At 47.4% G+C, this 18,956-nt stretch overlaps 1 protein-coding gene across 1 annotated transcript; it reads right to left on the bottom strand.

The window, feature by feature from the left end:
* Window positions 1-5,266: 5,266 nt before the first annotated feature.
* On the bottom strand, window positions 5,267-18,105 carry CMPK2 (cytidine/uridine monophosphate kinase 2). Its single transcript, XM_019757628.3, has 5 exons — window positions 17,168-18,105; window positions 15,653-15,767; window positions 14,560-14,761; window positions 8,546-8,779; window positions 5,267-6,954 (listed from the first exon to the last, which is right to left on the bottom strand). The coding sequence occupies exons 1-5, from the start codon at window positions 17,840-17,842 to the stop codon at window positions 6,837-6,839; spliced, it is 1,344 nt and encodes a 447-aa protein (XP_019613187.3). The 5' UTR covers window positions 17,843-18,105; the 3' UTR covers window positions 5,267-6,836.
* Between the last annotated feature and the right edge of the window lie 851 nt (window positions 18,106-18,956).

Genomic DNA, 18,956 nt, shown 5'->3' with positions numbered 1-18,956 from the left:
GACATAGTCCTTTATGACTGCAAACAAGTGCACATTTGTTGATGGCTTTTTTTGGTAACAACTTGAGAATAGAAGATTTGGGGGGGGGCTTCCAATCGAAATTTTGAAAATAATCTTTCCTACTTCTAAGATGAACACAAATGCATTACATTTGAAGAGCTTACAGACCAGGTTCAGCCAAAAGTGAAATTTGATAGCTCCCTCAAATACCTTATTGTTCTAGAGAGATGGGACACACCCTCAATTATGGCAAAATAAGCACAACCATTAAAGTCATGCATGTCAATAAAAATTTTGGAGACTTCAGAGGAAAGTTTATGATGTGTTTTCTAAACCCTGGTCTTTTGGTGATTGGTCAATTATTATAAGACCTTGGACCTTGTGGAATCCATTAGCCATACTCAATATAAGCACTGCCAATTGCATCTAGACTTAAAAGGAGGGGAATTGGGGTGTGGAGGTTTTAAGACCAAATAAACAAGGACACGTAAAAGCCCGAGAATATTTCTTAATGCCAGATCTCAAACTGTAAACCTTTCAAATCATAAACAGGGAAGAAGATACATGCATTCATCGATATGTACATAAAAATATATATGTGTGTGTATGTATCTGCAATATTGATGCCATCAGGTGTGCTGACAGTGTCTACTGCATTCTACAGAACACTAGAAAAAGAACTGGAAAATTTCCTTCCAATCTTGCATCGGCTGCTAACAAATTACCTGAACCTGGGCAGGGCAAGCCTTTGTAGGGGCCTCATTTTTCCACAACTAATAAACAAAGAGATTGAGTTCTATGATCAGTACAGTCTTTCTTTGAATATTTTTCTGACCCCAGGGCTGTATTTAGAATTCTTGAAACAAGAGATCAGCCACTTTTAAAGACTTGCTACTTTGACCTCGAAATGTCGTGTGTTTTTTCCGTTGCTCTCCTATTAGAGCAGACATTTAAATAAAAATGAAAGGAACCACTGTTGTTTTGCCAAGCACAGTTTGTGCGTAATGAGGGAAGTGATTATCTGGGCAGAACAGCTCCCTGGTAAATGTTGAAAATCAGCACTTTTCCTCCCTCTAGTGGAAATGTGATGTATTTGCTCTGAATTGGTTAACCAGTTTTCCTCAAACAAAATAGCTAGTGTGATTAAGTCCTTAAGTCCTAACCAGGGATCGAACCACACGCAATTTGTCACAGGTTTTCCACACAAATGTCAGAAGTATTTTGCTTGTTGAAAAAAGAAAATTGAAGATTAGCAATGAAAAGCTGCTAAGTCGATTTAAAACAGTGCACAGCCTCCAAATGAAATACACAGGTCCAAATTAGATGTTTTGTATTTAATTTATGCCCACAAGAACCTTAAAATCAGTTCATTTATGAAAATTACTGAGTCAGAACATTTCACTAAAGAGGACAGCTGACAGCAGCGCTAAACAACAAGGCAGGCGTTCTGGCCAGAAACTTTGCGTCCAGTTTCCCATGCACTGTACTTATTTGATGTGAAGTTACTCTGTTTCCATCTCTGAACCGTTCTTCACACCCCCAGGCAAGGTAGACCATCCCCTGGTTTGTGGGGAACACATACGCCGGCCACAGGAAGCGTGAGATGACAGTGATGGTCGGTGTACGCCCGCCTCTGCATCTAGACTCTGAGTTCCTGCCAGCAAGCTTCTTACTCAACTCACGTTTCTCTTCCTCACGGTGGGAAAGGAACAGAGGGTGACGGGGACCGGGACACGGTTACGGGGATGGTGACTTCTAAGGCATCACATTCAATTGTCTAAAAACCACTCTGCTGGAAAGTTCCTTTAAGAAGTGAATCAAGGGTGGCCGGTTAGCTTAGTCGGTTAGAGCGCGGTGCTCATAACACCAAGGTCGCCGGTTTGATTCCCACATGGGCCAGTGAGCTGCACCTTCCACAACTAGATTGAAAACAATGACTTGACTTAGAGCTGATGGGTCCTGGAAAAACAGACTCCCCCAATAATAATTAAAAAAAAACAACAACAACAACAAAAAAAGTGAAATCAAGTAACACTGTGCTTGGTCCTGGGAGAGATGAGAGGTTTTCCACAAGGAGGGGCTGTAGTAAGACGTCCGCTTTAAAGAGAGGAGAGGCAGGATGGAAGACAGATGAGGAGGCCAGCTGGGCGTCTGCAGCAATAGCCCAGGACATGAGCGCTTCCCTCCCCCGGCGAGAGTGGAAGCCAGGCACAAAAGTTTTAATCTCCTACACAATCCTGAGTCACCGCCAAGTATGGCCTGACGGAAGAAAGCATCTTTCTCATCTGGAAGATGCAAATAAAACAAACCAGAATCCACCTTAGAGAAAATGAATACTTTGCAGGGAGAATTTTAAACAAAGCCATAACTGATAGTCTCAGAAAGGTAAGAAAAGACATTGCATCCAAGAAAAAAAAGATAGTACTTTTTAAAAATCTAGCTAAGAAGAGAAAGAAAGGAGAAAAAGAGAGGGAGGGTAGAAGACAGGAAAGCTTTTAGAATTTAGCAACTTGATAGAAGAAATGAAAATCTTAATTGATGATTTTAAACACCACGTTGAATACATATTATAAAACGTAGAAAAAAGGTAATAAGTGAGAGAAAAGATAAGGAAATTAGAAAACCAGTCCAAAATGTCCACCATCTGAATAACAGGCTATACAGAAAAAGAGAAAAGAAAACAAGTGAGGAGCATAATTCATCAAGGAAACAACTCAAGAAAATTTCCAAGAACTCAAGAACATACATTTCCAGGCTGAAAGGACCCAGCAAGGGCCCCGCACAAAACAGATGAAGACAGAGCCCCGCGAAAGGACATCACTGTGAAATTCAGAACCTGGTAGGCAAATGGAAGATTCGATTTGCTTCCCAAGGGAAAAAAATAAATAAAGTGTGAGATGGTGAGGCGCATGCATCCCCTTTTTTTATCCCAAGGCTTTGCCGTGGAACGGAGAGTAACAGTTCAGTGAGGGGGACGTGGACAGCATGCATCTCTCCTTCTTTGACCAGGAACTTGTCTGAGCCAACCTGGAAAAAGGTCACGTTTAAACAAACCAGGCTGCATGGAATGGTCCCAAGAGGGGCCTGGGACACGGACATTCCTGACTGTTCTCAGTTCAGTGACCTCTGAATAGGCCCTGAGAGAATAGGGCCCCCAGAGACGGGCTCCGATAGCTGTCTCTGGGAACTGACGCTGGGCATGAGAGGGACTCTGGCTGGGGCCGATGGAAGGCAGACACTCAGATCCAGACACCGTGAGGCCGCAGCAGCAGAGGCCACGTTTGTCATGAAGGGCTACAAGAAACACATCTCACCTGCCCACACCAGCAGGGCGGTCCACATGCAGTCAAGAGAGGATAACGTGACCACAGGCCCATCATCCCCTCGTCCCCTCCCCACACTGCCCAGATGACACTCTTGCCCCAGGCACCCTGAGGCCATCCTGGAGAGAGGCCAGAGTGGGCCTTTGAAGACTAAAACATGCAAGAGGCCGAGCTTTTCTCTAAGAAAAGGGCGTGTATTACCTAAAGGAACTGTTAAAAGTTCAAATTATATTGTTTCAATCCTGATAGGGCTAAATAGTTTTCCTCTACTGACCAGTTACGCTGCTCTGAGGAAGACCAGACTTTAGAGACCATATAAAGGAATGCTTTCTCCTACGTAGATTGCAGCTGTACAGTGAATGAATTTCAGGAAATTACCACACTTTTGAAATGAGGGGGGAAAAAAATACCTTCCTGGGGGGGGCAGGGAGGGGAAGAGGCAGCACTATTTTTCCTCTCCCTGCTCATACTAAGAAAATATCTGAGTATACGAACAAAGCTGCGTTTACAGAAACCTGGAGGTTAAAATGAACTTGCTAGTGGATGGATTTGTCAGTGTGAAACAGAGCTTGGCGTCTGACCCCTGGGTTCAGAATTCAAAGCAAAACAGCACCTTGAATGGCGAGAAAGCCACAGGCCTGAAACACGCCGCCTTCCTGCAGTCCTCTGCCTGCTCACCTCCACAGAATCTGGTTCTGACTCTGCCTACCCACTGCAGTGGGTAAGATGGTGTGAGCTGTTTCTTCGCTTTTTGCTGAAATTGAAATCACTGGCTGTCACTGGGAGAAAAGTGTTTTTGATACTTTATACCTTCTTAGGTGCTTTGCATTCTGCTTTGCAGTCCATCAAAGGATTTCCCCTACTGTATTTAATCAACATCTATTATATGTAAATATACATTATGCATGTACATAAATATATCCCAACTACTCAAAGTGTACTATGCAGATATGACAGAACATTTTTATGGGTGTCACTGATTATTTCCTTGGTATACATTCCGAAAAGATCCCAGGGCCGAAATGTTTTTAAGATGCTACACAATTACTCCTAGAAGAGACTTCACAGAGTGAAGAGTCAGCACAAAAGGAGATTCTGGTCTAGAAAGCAAACAAAACACCCAGACAAGTGCCACTGAGATGGGAGGAAACGGAGAAGGTGGCTACCCAGCATCTCCACACAAGCTCGGTCTGCTTCCTGGGTGGACACGCCCTTTACAGTGGAGCACCAGACACTTTCACACCTAGTCCTTTTCCATCAGGCAGTCCCCATCATCCTGTTGCTGCCCCATCTCTACGGTGCCTCCCTGGTCACTTGGTCCTGAGATGTCTCACTACCCCCGTGATGACCAGCCAGTGTGAAGGGTTACAAGGGGAGAGGAACGCCCTCCCCAAACCTCCCACAGTTCCCTTCTGCTCATGGACTATTGGAAGAACCTGTCAGCCACCCCAGCTGACAGTAAGGGAGTCTTGGAAATGTGCTCGTGTTGCTGGCCACCGTGTAGTGATCTAAAATTCTATTACTGTGGCAGAAAGGGAGGATAAACATTTAGCACAGCTAAAGGTCTATCCCAGGAACAGAACTCAAGTCACCTTGTAATGAAACCAAGCGAATGGTTTCTCGTCGTCAGTTTCCTGGTAGGTGGAGCTGTCTTATCTCAGACTCACCACGTGTGTGCCTGTCAGTGCACAAGGAGCCCGAGTGTACAGAGAATCACTTCTTAGTGGATTAGAGGGAAATCCCGTTAATATTTGCAAGGAGAAGGGGTTGCATTTTCTTGAAACGATGTCTGAAACAAAACAGACGTGCTTTCCCCTTGCTCAGAAAACACTCTGAGGCCATTCCCCTGACCCAGGCACTCAGCTTCTCCACTGCCTTGACCAGATTCCCTCCGAGCAAGACCAGCACCTTTGAAAAACCAACACACACTTGTGACAACAGCACAGATTAGAAAGCCAGGGCCAGTTTACTCATTTGCAAGGTACACAAAGGAGGCATCCAATGATTGTTTTTCTAGGCTGCCAGCATAAGCGCTTCAGAATGTTGAAAGTAACACCAATAACATAATTGGATATCACATCCTAGAGAACCCTAACACAATTATATCAGCTTTAAAAATATTTTCAACTGAAACCAATGTCATATTTATATACGTAGATATATTATGTATAAGTTATTTAGTTATTTTGGAAAATAGTACAATATAGTTAATACTAAACTTTATTATAATTGGAGATGCCACAGGATAAACCTGATAAGGCCTTCAATTTAATTATTCGGGGGGAACATCTACTTGAGGCATTTCCCCAAAATAATTTGCAGATTCATCTGTCTCAGAACTGGAAGGAATATTAGGTAATCACCAGGTTCAGCCAGCTCCTTAAGACACATAAGGAATTACTGTCACATTTTAGATACAGTTACATGAACTACTGATGTTAAATGGCTTGCACAGCCACAAACCCATTAAGTTTCCTCTTTCCTCAGCTATTTTTCTCTAGCCAAACAGATCTCAAAGCTGAGTTCATGTGCAATCGTAAGACATTCAAGTGCAAGATAACTCACTAAGACATCCCATTCTCGGATCCACTATGCTTATTAAGATAAGTGAAATCTGTGGAATGAAAATACAGAAGAAGCACTGCAATAGCTTCTCGGCTTCCGTTTTAATTAGGGAAGCACAGCCCCTACAATGTGGAAAAACATGATGGAAACATCAATGTAAGTTTAATGTATGTAGTTCAGTGCAAAACACTCATTATATTCAGAGGGAAGGACAGGAAAGTAAATAAGCAGCACAATAGAATCCAAATGAGGTTGGTGTATCTGTACTTAGAGTTCCTTGGGTTGGCTGTCTCTATGTTTGACTCTGAAGTGCTAACGAGAGGACCCTCAGGACTGCGAGCTGCACATGCAAGTCATATGCCTTCTGCTCAGTGTCCCCCACCCACAAGACCACTCCGTGGGAGCGTCTTCCCACAGGCAGGACACACAGACATGTTCTCCGGGAGCGCGTGGCTCCAGGAGTTGGGCTAAGTGTCCTAGAGTGCGGCCAGGTCGGGAAGTCAACATTGACTACGTCCAGGTCTCTTCAGTGAGCCAGGTGTGGGCCTGCGAAGGGCTGGGGGTGGGGAGGGAAGGACTTCCGTTGACTCGGAAGATATTTCTGGTTGCTTGTGTGCATCTCGTGCTTTCTGGATGAGACAAACCTTGGAGGCCTTTCGTACACATGTAGTTAAAAATGCGTTCCAAAAAAATGTTTATTATACTAGGCAGAAAGCAACCACCGGCCTCTGGCTAGAACATGACCCAGTCTCAACCTGGATGGGTCCGTCGGTCAGAAGCAAGCACGATGGTTGAGGTAAAATGGAAATGTCCAAGTCTCCAATTTTCTGCCACAAAACAGACTTAGGAAAGAGAGATCTGGGAAATCGCACAACCAGTCGTGGGCTGATATGTATCAAACAACGCCAAATCAAGTAGAATGTGTCACCTGGCCCCGAGTAACCACAATTAATGACAGTTGTCGTGGATTAGGCTTAAAACCACCTGGAGGACCTTTTCTTTTGAGGGGCTGGCATCAACGATGAGACAGGCAGGCTTCTCCATCCGCTGGTAGGTCTCTTCCACCCTGAGAACAGGCAGAAGGAAAGGAGTTGGCACACCTTTTAACACACCGTGTTTCCCCGAAAATAAGAGCTGGCTGGACAATCCGCTCTAATGCGTCTTTTGGAGCAAAAATTAATATAAGACCTGGTCTTATATAATGTAATATATAATATAAAACCGGGTCTTGTATTAATTTTTGCTCCAAAAGATGCATTAGAGCGGATTGTCCAGCTAGGTCTTATTTTCAGGGAAACAGTTAGCTCTTCATGCAAATGTTGCTTGAAGCAAGGTCCCCACACTGCTCCCCTGAGCAACTAGCTTTGCCCACAGGACACGTCTGAGACACTGTTTAAATGGTAAGTTAATAATAATGCTTACTAGCTAGCATTTATGGAGCACCTATTATCTGCCAAGCATTAGTATTCTGCACGATTATTCCCATTTCATACTCCGAATAACCTTAGAAGGAACCACTGCCATCCCCATTTTGCAAACAAAGTAGCAGAGGCTCCAAAAGATGAAGTAATGTGCCCAGTGCCAAGTGTCTCCACAGTCTGTGCCCTGAAGGATCTCAGATAAGCCAGAGGTTTAGCATACACATTGTTTTCACCTCTGAATATTCTAAAATTCCTTCAGAACCCCTCTTCTGGTCTCAGTGTGAGCCAGCCTTGCTGTGTACATGAAATGATGGAAACACAACAGCCTTGTGGTTGCAGCAGGCAGGCGGAGCGGGTGCTCTGGGCCCACACGCTGCTCTGCCTTCACTAGCTAAGTGAACTCGTCACATTTCTTTCCCCTCTTTGCCTCAGTTTTCTCATCTGTAAAATGAGGACTGAAATAATGCCTTCCTTGCAAGTCTGTCATGAGGTTTAACTGAATTACTACAAGTAAACTGCTTCTTAACATGGTTTCTTTACACACAGCACAGTTGTCCTTTGTGTTAGAACAGTATTCTGTGACGATAACAGTGCTATCACTGTTTATTTACATAAACTATTGTGTTCTGGATTCTCAAACCTTTCCTGGTTCAGCCAGGGAGCAGTAAGATGGTCCAGACTCTCCCGCTGCTGTAACGAACAGGAAAGCACTGCCTTAAAATCAGAAGATCTTGATTTTAATGCCAGTTTTACTACTTAGGACCTATGCAAATTTCTAGAAACCACTTAATTCTTTGGGCCTCGGTTTTATAAACTGTAAAATATGGCTCTTGTTGTCCTTGCAAGGATCCCTGAACGTGACGGTGACGTGCCTGCCAGACAGGTGCAAGTGACTGGGAGCGCCTCATACAGTGCTCTGTGGCCCTCGTGTTATGCTTGGGGACCCGAGACCCAGAAACATGTACTGTCCTGATCAGGGTCATGCTGTCCCAGGCACAGACAGGTCTAGGAGAAAGGTCTGATCCCCAGTCAGACATCCCACGGCTCTCAGAAAACAGTGCTGGAGCCTCACCGTGAAACTGCCATCGGCAGGAGCTGAGCTACTTGGAGAACTTTGCCTCTTGGGTTTGGAAAACAGGAAAGCGTCATTCCCTCCAGACGCCTCGAGTCAGTGCTAACCGTGCCTCCCGCCACGGCCAGCGTCCCCTGCCACGCGCATCGCATCGAGACACCTACTTCTGACGAAAGATGCTATTGGCCTCCAGTTCAGCTTCCTCTCTGGTTCTGTCCATGCCGCGGGCCTGGATCCTCTTTAGCCTCTCCTCGGGGCTCACAGTGAGCAGCAGGACCAGGTCAGGTGTGAGCAGGTCCCTTGGCCACTGGTATATGGGGTGATGGGCCGGGGGCAGGTGCCGGACACCCCCGCTCACCTCGGTGGCGATGGCATAGGTGGCTGTGCTGTGCCAGTACCTGAGAGAGACAGGAGCAGTGAGACCCCCATCTGCTGAAGATGGGAATTAGCACCTAGAAGTCAGCCACTGACGATGGTGAAACCAGGGACGATGCAGCTTGGGCTTTCCTAGCATGACATCAAGGAAATAAAGACAACGAAACCTCATTTCAAAGAGTATTTATAAAGGGTCATAAATAAAATCAACCACCACAATAAGAAAGCAGTGGGCTCTTCACGGAGCTAGTGTCTGAATCGCAACGGCATGAACGGCGAGATTACACGGTCACACTTCCAGCCTTGCAGTGTGCTTTCTTCCATGGAGAGAGGACAACGGGAGGTGACAGACTTGTTTGGTGGCCCAGCTGTCTTTAAGGTTGTGTCTTGGCCACATGAACATCTGTAGGCTCATTCAGTTCCTGCATTGTTTTAAATTGGAACTTGCCGATGAAACCCACGTTCTGGGAACCCTGGCTGCAGCCTGTATCTTCCCCCCGCCCCACCCACCCTCTCCAAGCAAAGTCGGTCATTCTTGACTGGCTGTTTTTCAACATGTATTAGGGGGAGCAACAGAAAATCACAACCATAAAAGAAAATCAAATCAGCATCTATTTCAAAGTGCCCGATGTCTGCCCACTCACTACCTGCTGGAAAACAGTCCGCCTCATGCTGAGACACGAAACACCCTACGCAGTGGGTCCCAGGCACCTGGCTGTCTCCACACTCCTTCCTCCAGCTGGAGTGAGGTTCTCAGTCAGCAAAACCCCTCCTCTTCCCTCAAAGCCCCACTCAGATGAAGCCCCCATGCAGAATTCAACGTTTTCTCCCCAGGCCTTTGACCCCTCATACTCCACTCTATGAAAGAACATCTCATTGTAAATTAGAGCTAACTGCTGACAACTAAGGTCTCTCCATTAGATAATTCCTGTTTAGTTATCTCTGTAGTCCAAAACCTGAAACCAGTGTCTGACTTACATACAATAGGCCTGTAATAAATATTATGCAGGGGTACGAATGAATGAATTGGAATTATTTCATTAATTAGCATAGCTTACTATATTCTTGCCCTGTTGGTGTCATAGTCCAATTTTAAGTGACTAAATGCGAAACTCCAAATCCAGCATCAAAGGACAATAACCTACAACAAATACTAATGAAACAATTATGAAACATCCCATTGTAGAAAGGTACCCATGGCCCTCTCCTTGGCTGTATTTTATTTACTGCCTTCATTGTCTTAAAAATCCTAAATTCTTAATTATTTGAGATTTGAACTACCTTTTCACAGCAGAAAGGACATAGTGGTATCTCCAAAATAAATTCAGTGTTATCCAAGCTGCATATTGTTTCACCCTCTGCCACCTACTTGCTTTGTGGACATTGGTAAGTCATTTAAGCCAAAATAGTCTCAGTTTCCTCATCTGGAAAATTAAAGCCATGAAAGCTTTCCTCCCATAAAAATGGCTGCATCACATTGTTATTACAAGACAACATCTGGTCCTTATTGGACACTGAAGCCAGGTCATGTCAAATGATAGTAACATAATACAGACAATACTGCAAAGGACAAATGTCAAAAATGAATCTGGGAGTTGGTCAACTCTAACACCACGCACCCTGCAAAGCCCCAGCCCCCCTCCCTGAGTGTGCTTGCTCTGAGATCCTCAAGCTACTGCAGCTGTGAGCTCAGGAACAGCCAATGCATCACCTACCTGGCTCTTACCACTTCCACCTTCTCTATCAGGTGCATGTTGCCTCCCAAGGTGAATAAATCCATGCAGGGTCCGGGTTTTCTTTTTCTTAGCAACCAAACTATAATTTGCCCTGTGTTTTGCACATGCTCCATGCTCACGGAATTAAATTCTCAGCGATGAATGCAGCGGCTGGTAGCGTTTTAATGTAAAAAGCCTTCTTTATTATAGAAAAACCATGAGCAAGAGTAGCCTTTTAAAGGTAATGAGGGTGATTAAGTTGCCAACCTTAACTACAGTCGCTGTAAAAAATTACTCTGTCTCCCTTGCAGATTTTCAACTAGACGATGGTGCTGTCTGAAATGGATTTCATTAAAATCTTTAAACATGAACAAAACTCACCCAGACAACAAACAACTGCTCTTTTCTTCTCATCTGACAAGGTGATGCAGTATGCCTTTAAAGAACAAAATTGCAGACAATTCCCAGACACAAAGAAGAAAAATCAGGGGAAGAATGTGGGCCCTGTTTTTGATGAGTAGAGAGCTCTCTGATTGACAATACGGCAGCTCATTTTAAATAATCACACCTTCTGGCCATCAATTTCAGACTCTCTCCACTATTTAGTATTCGCCATTCCTGCCATCAGACAAACCACATTAGTTCAAATTAAATGCAATTTGCCGACACATTATATACAGCTTAGATAGCAATGCTTTATATTTTAACAGTAATTTGCTACTTTCAAAGCACTTCCTCCTGCATCTACTCATTGGCTATTCATCACAAGTCTTGGTAATCAGCAGGGAAGGGATAACACCAATCCCCACTGAACAGATAGGAACCCAGGGAACGGAGGGGGTACCTGCCTACACACGGAAGCTGGTGCTGCTTCCCGGATTTTGGACGTCTTAGGAAACAATGTGCCCCATGAAGTCACACTCTGTTAGGAAACGTTGAGCTTTTCTCTTTGAAATAAAGAAGACTGGGGAGAATAGGTATCAAATACGGGAGCATTCAGCACTTTAAAAATAGGGCAAAAATATTATCCAGGCAAAGAGATCTCACAAAGGAGCGTGTTTTCAGACCCTTTCCTAGGATTCTTTCTAAGCTGCCAACTTTGAAATGATTATCTCACCAGACCCAAAGTTCAAACTACCTACTGCCATGATAACTTAGAGGATAGCACAGACCTTCTCACTACACGATTTGTACCGTTTTCCTCTTGTCCTGTCCCACCACCGCACACTTTATTCTTTACAAACACACAGTGTGAGCTCCTTGTGGAATATTTCAGAGACATAGAAAAGTACACAGAGAAAGATAGTTCAGGAAAGAGTAGAAGTTCTGTTTCCAGATGCAGCAAACTAGCTTTTAACTGACCAACTCACCCGCCAGAACAAGAGAAAAAGCTGGAGTAAAGTTAGACTGGCCGCGCTAAATGTGGCTTAGGACGTGAGCGCAAGGGAATTCTCAAACGCCGCTGTGGGACAGGGCCCTGAGTTGTGTCCACCATTTCAGAAAACGTTTTGCAATGCGTACTACAGCTCAACACACTGAGGCCCACGCCCCCGCAAGCCCACGCCTAAGGTTCCAGGCAACAGCATTGCACACACGTGTGCACCAACCTTCTGTAAGAGAACATACACCGCAACCTCCAAGGAGGAACCTCGGAGGGGCGTGAAGGGAGTGCACTTCCCGTGCCTCTGTGTGAAGTCCAAGAACAGGCAGAACTTGCCTGTGGTGATGGAAGCCGCACAGTGCTTACCAGTGTGGGGAGAATGGGTGGCAGCCGGGAGGGAGAAGGCGGTGGGCTTGTGGGGCGAGGTCTGGGTGCGGGCTCTACCTGGATGTGTTCACGTCTTGAAATTCAATGAGACATTTATGATTCACGTTCTTTTCTGAATACTTGTCCTACTTCAGTACAACTGCTTATCTTTCCCAAAATCAGTAAAATTGTAGACAGAACAATAAAATGAACATTCTTGTAATGTTAAGAAATAATAACTGGGGGTGGCCGGTTAGCTCAGTTGGTTAGAGCACAGTGCTAACAGCACCAAGGTTGCCAGTTCGATCCCCGCATGGGCCACTGTGAGCTGCGCCCTCCTTAAAGAAGGACTGAAATAACCCAACTGCCATCAAAGCCTTTAGTACTCCTCAGCTGCACTGCCCTCTCCCTCTGAGGACCACATGCTCCTGACTTGGTGTTCAACACCCCTCATTCCTCTGTACTCTGCACTACGTGTTATTTTGCACATATTCTGTCGAACCTCTTTTTTCCCCTTGATTTTTTTCATTTGGAACTATGGTCTCCCGATTTATGCATGTTGGTGCGTTGTACAGCTATATCACTGTTCGGTGCTCCAATCAGAAAAAGGCCACTGTTTATTTGCCCTTTCTTCTCTGGAGGGCTTTAGTTTCTCAAAGGTTCAGTATTATAAACAAAGCTGAGTGCTTCCTCCGGAGGTGGAAGCACTCTCAATTTGCTACATCCTCTCAAATCGCTCTCCAAGTCACTGCCGGCACCCACGCCCACCAGCACCATGTGGGCGTTTCCATCACCCACTGCATCGCCTGTGTCCTGGGTACCAGGACATTTCTTTTTTCTTTTTTTTTTTTTTCATCTTTTTTTTTTTATTAAATTTATTGGGGTGATAATTGTTAGTAAAATTACATAGATTTCAGGTGTACAATTCTGTATTACATCATCTATAAATCCCATTGTGTGTTCACCACCCAGAGTCAGCGGACATTTCTAACTCGTTCTCACCAACCTGGTGAAAGCAAAGTGGGTTCTCGCTGTAACTGTCATTTCCCTGTCCCTCACCCCGTCACATGCTGAGTAAGCCTATATGACGTACTTGCCAGACCCTTTGTCCACTGTTGTAACATTTTTAAGCGACTTCTTACGTATGGGATTCTAAAAATATACTTCAGTTTATGTCACGCCATTACCGAAACCTTTCAGTGGTTCCCCACTGCACCCAGAATAAATTCCACACTCTTGACTGTGGCTACAGACCCGCTGATCTGTCCTCTGCCTTTCTCTTTTCATTCACCCAGAAAGCACCCCTCGTCCACTATGTTTTCATCACATTGGCCCTTTTCTATCCTCAAATGCATTGGCTCCCGTCCCTGTGCTCTGTTCCTGCTGGTACCCCCTCCCTGCTGCTTTCTAATATTCCATAATTTCACATCAGTCTCTTTTTGGCCATTCAGAGCTCAGATCAATGGTACCTCCTAGCCTGGGCCTCTCCACGCCATCTCTAGCAGGGGTTTAGCCATTCTCTACCACATTGTCTCAGCCTGTCCTCTTCACGTCTCCTCATTCTCTGACGTGATCTTATATATTTATGCCCTTGATCATCGCCCGCTCCTTTGATGCTAGGTTTGCCCCCAGAAAGCAAGGCATTGACTATCTCATTTACCACTAAATTCCCTAAACTAAGAATAGTCTTTGGCACACAGTAGGTGCCGAGAAATGTTTGCTGACAAAGCCAATGAACAAATGAACCACTGAAAGCACTGATTTGTGAAACAGAGTTTGGTTAATATCCCCACGATGCTATTTCTAGCTCAGTCACTTTGGCAAGTTCCTTAACCTTTCTCATCAGTAAATAGAGGCTAATGCTCGGTATGCTCTCAGCCAAGTGACTGTCCCAGGGATTAATATCATATATATAAAGCTCTTAGCAAAATTCCAGGCAATGATGTAGGTAATTAATAAATCATAGACATTATTCCTATTATAATACAGTTTTACTTAATAAACACAATTGTGTACTTGCATATACAGAGGGTGCCAAAAAAATGTATGCACATTTTAAGAAAGGAAAAAAACTGAATTAAAATTATAATACAACAAAAGATGAATACAAGTCACGTCTGACTTCTGCAATTACAAGAGGTGCTCAGAGTGGTTTCCATCAGCGTCCAGACACTTCTGCTGATTACGGCGAACTACTGCTTGAGCAACGTTGACCAAAGTGTTAAATTCTCTTAAAATGTGTGTACATTTTTTGGCACCCCTGGCATATGTACTCACAAGTGCACACATACACACACGCACTCGTACACACACACTTAAATGTAAGGAAGAAAATACCCACCTGTCTACAATCACGGGAGATTTGGTAGATTCTTTAGCTATTTCAGAAGCCACAATATAATTGCCCAAAGAGTAAAAAGCTCTTCTAATGATAGTTGGTTCATCATCAAAGAGTTTCCTCCACTGGCTGATGCAATCAGGTGGTGACTTTAAGAGGATGCCCTTGAGTGAATCGGAAACTGACTGGGTTACAGTGGTTTTACCTGCAGGTCATACAGAAAACATAGCACATCTTAACCCTTGCCACCCTATGTTCATATTGGAAAGAACAAAGTCATTCTTTCAACCTGTAAATCAAAGGAGTTGATTAAATACTAGGATTCTTTCTAAAAAGCTGCAGACCCTTGGGAACCTAGGACTCCTCTGGTACCAGGAGACTTGGAAGAAAAGCAAACTGGTCCTCTTGTTGACAAATGAATGGCAAACTCTGATGTGGAGGCTCCGTTGTCAGCTGTGCCTCACCCCTCATGACACTCCAGCTGACACTGAGTCACATGATGCTGTGTCCCCCGAGATCAGCACTTGGGTGTCTCCTGCTGCCCTTGGGCTGCACTTTGCCTGCTTTGTGTTCTGGGCCACTTGCAGAACATCCACTAATTCTGGCATCTCTGTGGCAACTTCAAAAGCTTCTTCGCTCCACTTCCTACCTCTTCAAAACTTTGCACCAAAAGGGGCCTCCGATCTGCCTGTGGTCCCAGGCAAGCCATGCTGGCTCAAGTGTCACACTTCTACCTGCGCTGTTTCTTCTGTGTGCCGGGAGGGCCTCACCTGACCAGCTCCTACTGGTACTGAAAACACAAGCCAGGTGTCAACCCTTCCAAGCTGTCCCTGACCATGACTCCGGTGCCCTTATCTCCCACACCGAGGCTGCACTCAGTGCCTCTGGTGTCAGCTGAGGCTCAGTGCCCCCACCTCTCCCGAGACCTCACACGAAGGGCTCCTGTGTCCCTGTGACCCAGGCCTGCCCAGCTCCGTGCCAGCACACACAGAGGCTCACCTGCTGCTTAGGCTTTGACCTCTGTATAAAGTTTTGTCTATGCCTGCACCTGATCCACTAATCTCACTGCTATAACTAAACGGTACTATCCTCTTACCTGTGGCATCCAGCCCTTCAATGACAATGACCGGGAACTTGCCTTTCTGGACCTCTTCTGGGCACTGGTCGACCAGTTCAAGCACAGCTCGGGCTTCGGGAATGAAGGGTGTACACTGTAAAACAACATCCACACATCAGCAGGGAGGTAACGTGGCTTTTGCAGAAGGCGTATCTCACTGCTGAGAGCAACCTTGCCTAACGCTAACGAGGCTTAAGTTATGTTTGGCACCATGCCACAATTTATAGTATTTTGAACCTGAGAAGGGCTGGGTAGCTTTATTTATACCACGTGGCTGCAGCCCAAAGACATGGTAACCCTGCTGACCTGCTTCCCCCAAAGGAGGAAGGACCATGACTGACACACGATTGCAGAGCAGTGTCACACAGCAACATGGGAACGACAGGCCCGCCTGAAACCATGTCAAATGTGGGATATCAGCTGCACTGCAGCTCCAAAGAGAGAAGTGGGCACCCTGTCTTTTCCTCATTGCTCGGGGGTGGAGAAGAGCACAGAGCACTGCAGGCACCGAGGGAGAAGACCCAGGTGTTCCCAGGACTCAGCCCTCACTCTGCATCCACTCACTGCACACCCACAGCATCTGTACCCTGAGGCCCAGGCATTAATCTACATGCTTTACGCTGAGCAAGGCGATATTCTAGTGCTTTCAGTGTTCACATGGCCAGATTTCATAACTCTGTGAGTGGGGTCCTTTGGTGATTCCCGTCTGTGGATAAAGGAAACTGACTCAGAGTGTTTAGGAAACTTACTGATAGTGACACGGGTAATAAACGCCAGAGTTTGGATTTCAACCCCAGCAGCTGGTCCTGCACTCTAACCAGTCCTCAATGCTCTCCCCTCAACTTGTAAAAGGTGTCTAAGGTCCACAGTGCAGCTCCAGGAGGCGGAGTCTGGACATCCCCCCCGCCTGGGCTGTGGTCAGAGAGAATCCTAGCCCCGCCTTCACAAGCATCTGAGGTGTATCACATGTTCCCTTAACCATCACAAAATTAGGTATTTTACATATGAAAGAGGGAAAACAAACTTAGGCTAGCTGAGTGACCCAGGTGGCAGCCCAAAGTAGGCAGGCACTGTCGAAGTCTAAACCACTAAACCCCCAAACTCATGCCCTTTCTCCACCACCTCCGGGAATGGAAAGATTACTTCCAGGCTGACCACATCTCTCCGGTACAGCGGTCCCTTCCTCCTGTGGCACCTCCAGCATGCATTTACAGCAGACATCGCAGGGCTCTGCGCTAAGGTATCAGTTTGCCACATCAGAATGGAAGGTCTGGCGGGCAGGAATCACGAAAGGGCCACTGCGCCTGGACAGAGCCTGGCCGCCGTGCCTCCCTGATGTGCGGACTGGAGTATATCAACCACGCGGGCAAGAGAGGCCTTGATAAGCAGCCCCCACCCCCCGCCGCCCCACCCGAGAGCACTCTCTATTTCTCGAGTCTGGGGAGGGGTTGGGGGGTATCCACCCTGAGTGCTGGGAGAGGACGGAACTCTTACCGCCTCCAAAACAGCGCGGGCGGCTGCCCGGTGGGGGAAGACCCCGGAGCTGGGCAGGTCGGGCACCACCGGGTGCAGCGCGGGCTCCGGGCTGGGCACAACGGGCTCGGGGCCCCCCTGCTGCCACCCTTGGCCGTCCCGTAGCTCCCACAGGCACTGCCACAGCTGGTGGCGCGGATCGCCCACGAACTCGCCCAGGCACGGGCGCGGAGCCTCCCGGTACGACTCCAGCAGCGCGAGCAGCGCGCTCCGGGTTTCGGGGCTGTCGCCTGGGTCGTGGAGCAGGACGCCGTGCTGCACGCCGTCCGCCCCGCCGCCGGGATGGTAGCACAGCATCCGACGCAGCTGACACTGCTGGAGGGGCCCGCCGCGCAGCTGGTGCAGCAGGCGCTGGTGCAGCCGCGCCGCACGCACCCGGGCCGCGCAATCCCCGCCCGGCGCCACAGGCACGCACAGCGAGTAGCTGCGGCCGGGGGGGCCCAGGAGCGCGGCCGCTCGGGGGTCCGGGAGCGCGCCCGGGGCGTCCGTGCCGACGGCGAAGTGCGCCAGGGTGCAGCCCGGTAGCTCGAGCGCGAAGCAGCGCGGCGACGCCATGGTCCCGGCGCGAGCCACGCGCCGCTGTCCCGAGAGGCGTATGAGCAGCAGTGGGGCGCGGGGCGAGAGGGCAAAGGCCATGGGCGCCCCAGGGTCCCGCCCCGCGGCGCTTGCCAACGAAACTAGGGCGCGGTCAGCGAGCGCCGCCGGGAAACGAAAGCGAAGCGCGGGCGGGGGCGGGTGGGGGCGGGGTGGGGCGCCCTCCCCGGCCAGGCCGCCTCCTCCCCCCCTGCGAGGTCCGGGCTGTAAACAAGCGGCGGGGAGAAAACGCCCTCAGGTGCTCGTCGCCGCCTGTCCGCGCCGTCCCCGGGCGCCACCCTCTAGGGCCCCCTCCCGGGCCGAGCCTGGCTGCCGGCTCCAAACGGCGACTGCGGCGGCGCTGCGTTCCGGGAGGGGTGGTGGCCCCAGGCCCTGGTGTGAATCCATCCTTGGCTGCGCTGCAGACTCCCAACCAGGAGTTGCCTTGCGAGGCCGGCAGCTGCCCTCGTTCCTTGCTGACCTCGTGCCCCCACTCTGACCACCCATCCTGCCTCGCTGAGAGCCGAGTCCTACCACTCGCTGCTTTCCCTGCTTTTCATTGTCCTTAGCACGTGTTTTTCCCTCTTCTTGGAATTACACCCTCCTTTGCTGACTGCAACTGGGGAGTATCGCCAGGTTTACACCTGCAATACTTGCATAAGGTAAATCAAAGTTCTGCGTCAAGGTCGGGTGAGTCGGGGGCTGTTGGCATGGCAGAGTGCTTTATGAGCAGGAAGTCCCGCGTCAGCAGTGCTGCTGCCTTTATAGCAGCATTTACGCAGTTATTTCGGTATTTTATTTTGGTTTGACTCATTCACTGATAGCTTTAAACATGATTGTCAAGCAGACCAAGAATGAAATTCCATGAGGAAAAAAATGTCAAAAATTTAGAATTGCGAGAAAGGCAGAAGATGTTAGATTAACTGAAGGCAAATAAACCATGATTTCATCAATTTGGATTTATTGTGGGGTTATGATTAGTTTTGAAAGAAAAGAATTTGTTTTTTGGAATAAGGAGAGGGCACTAGTTTGAGGTGAGGGGTTTAACGCTTCCACAGACCCATTTTAAGGGTGGAGAAAGAGACAGAGGTGGGGAGGTAGCCAAGGTGGTGGAGTAAACCCTGTGCCTATTTGCTCCTGTGAACATAATAAAATTACAACTAAATTATAGAACAAT

Source organism: Rhinolophus sinicus, chromosome 2 (genome assembly GCF_057876585.1).
Source record: "Rhinolophus sinicus isolate RSI-liver-muscle chromosome 2, RSI-T2T, whole genome shotgun sequence".
Classification (NCBI taxonomy): domain Eukaryota; kingdom Metazoa; phylum Chordata; class Mammalia; order Chiroptera; family Rhinolophidae; genus Rhinolophus; species Rhinolophus sinicus.
The sequence above is the reverse complement of the archived record's forward strand: the minus strand, read 5'-3'. Positions and strand labels throughout refer to the sequence as shown.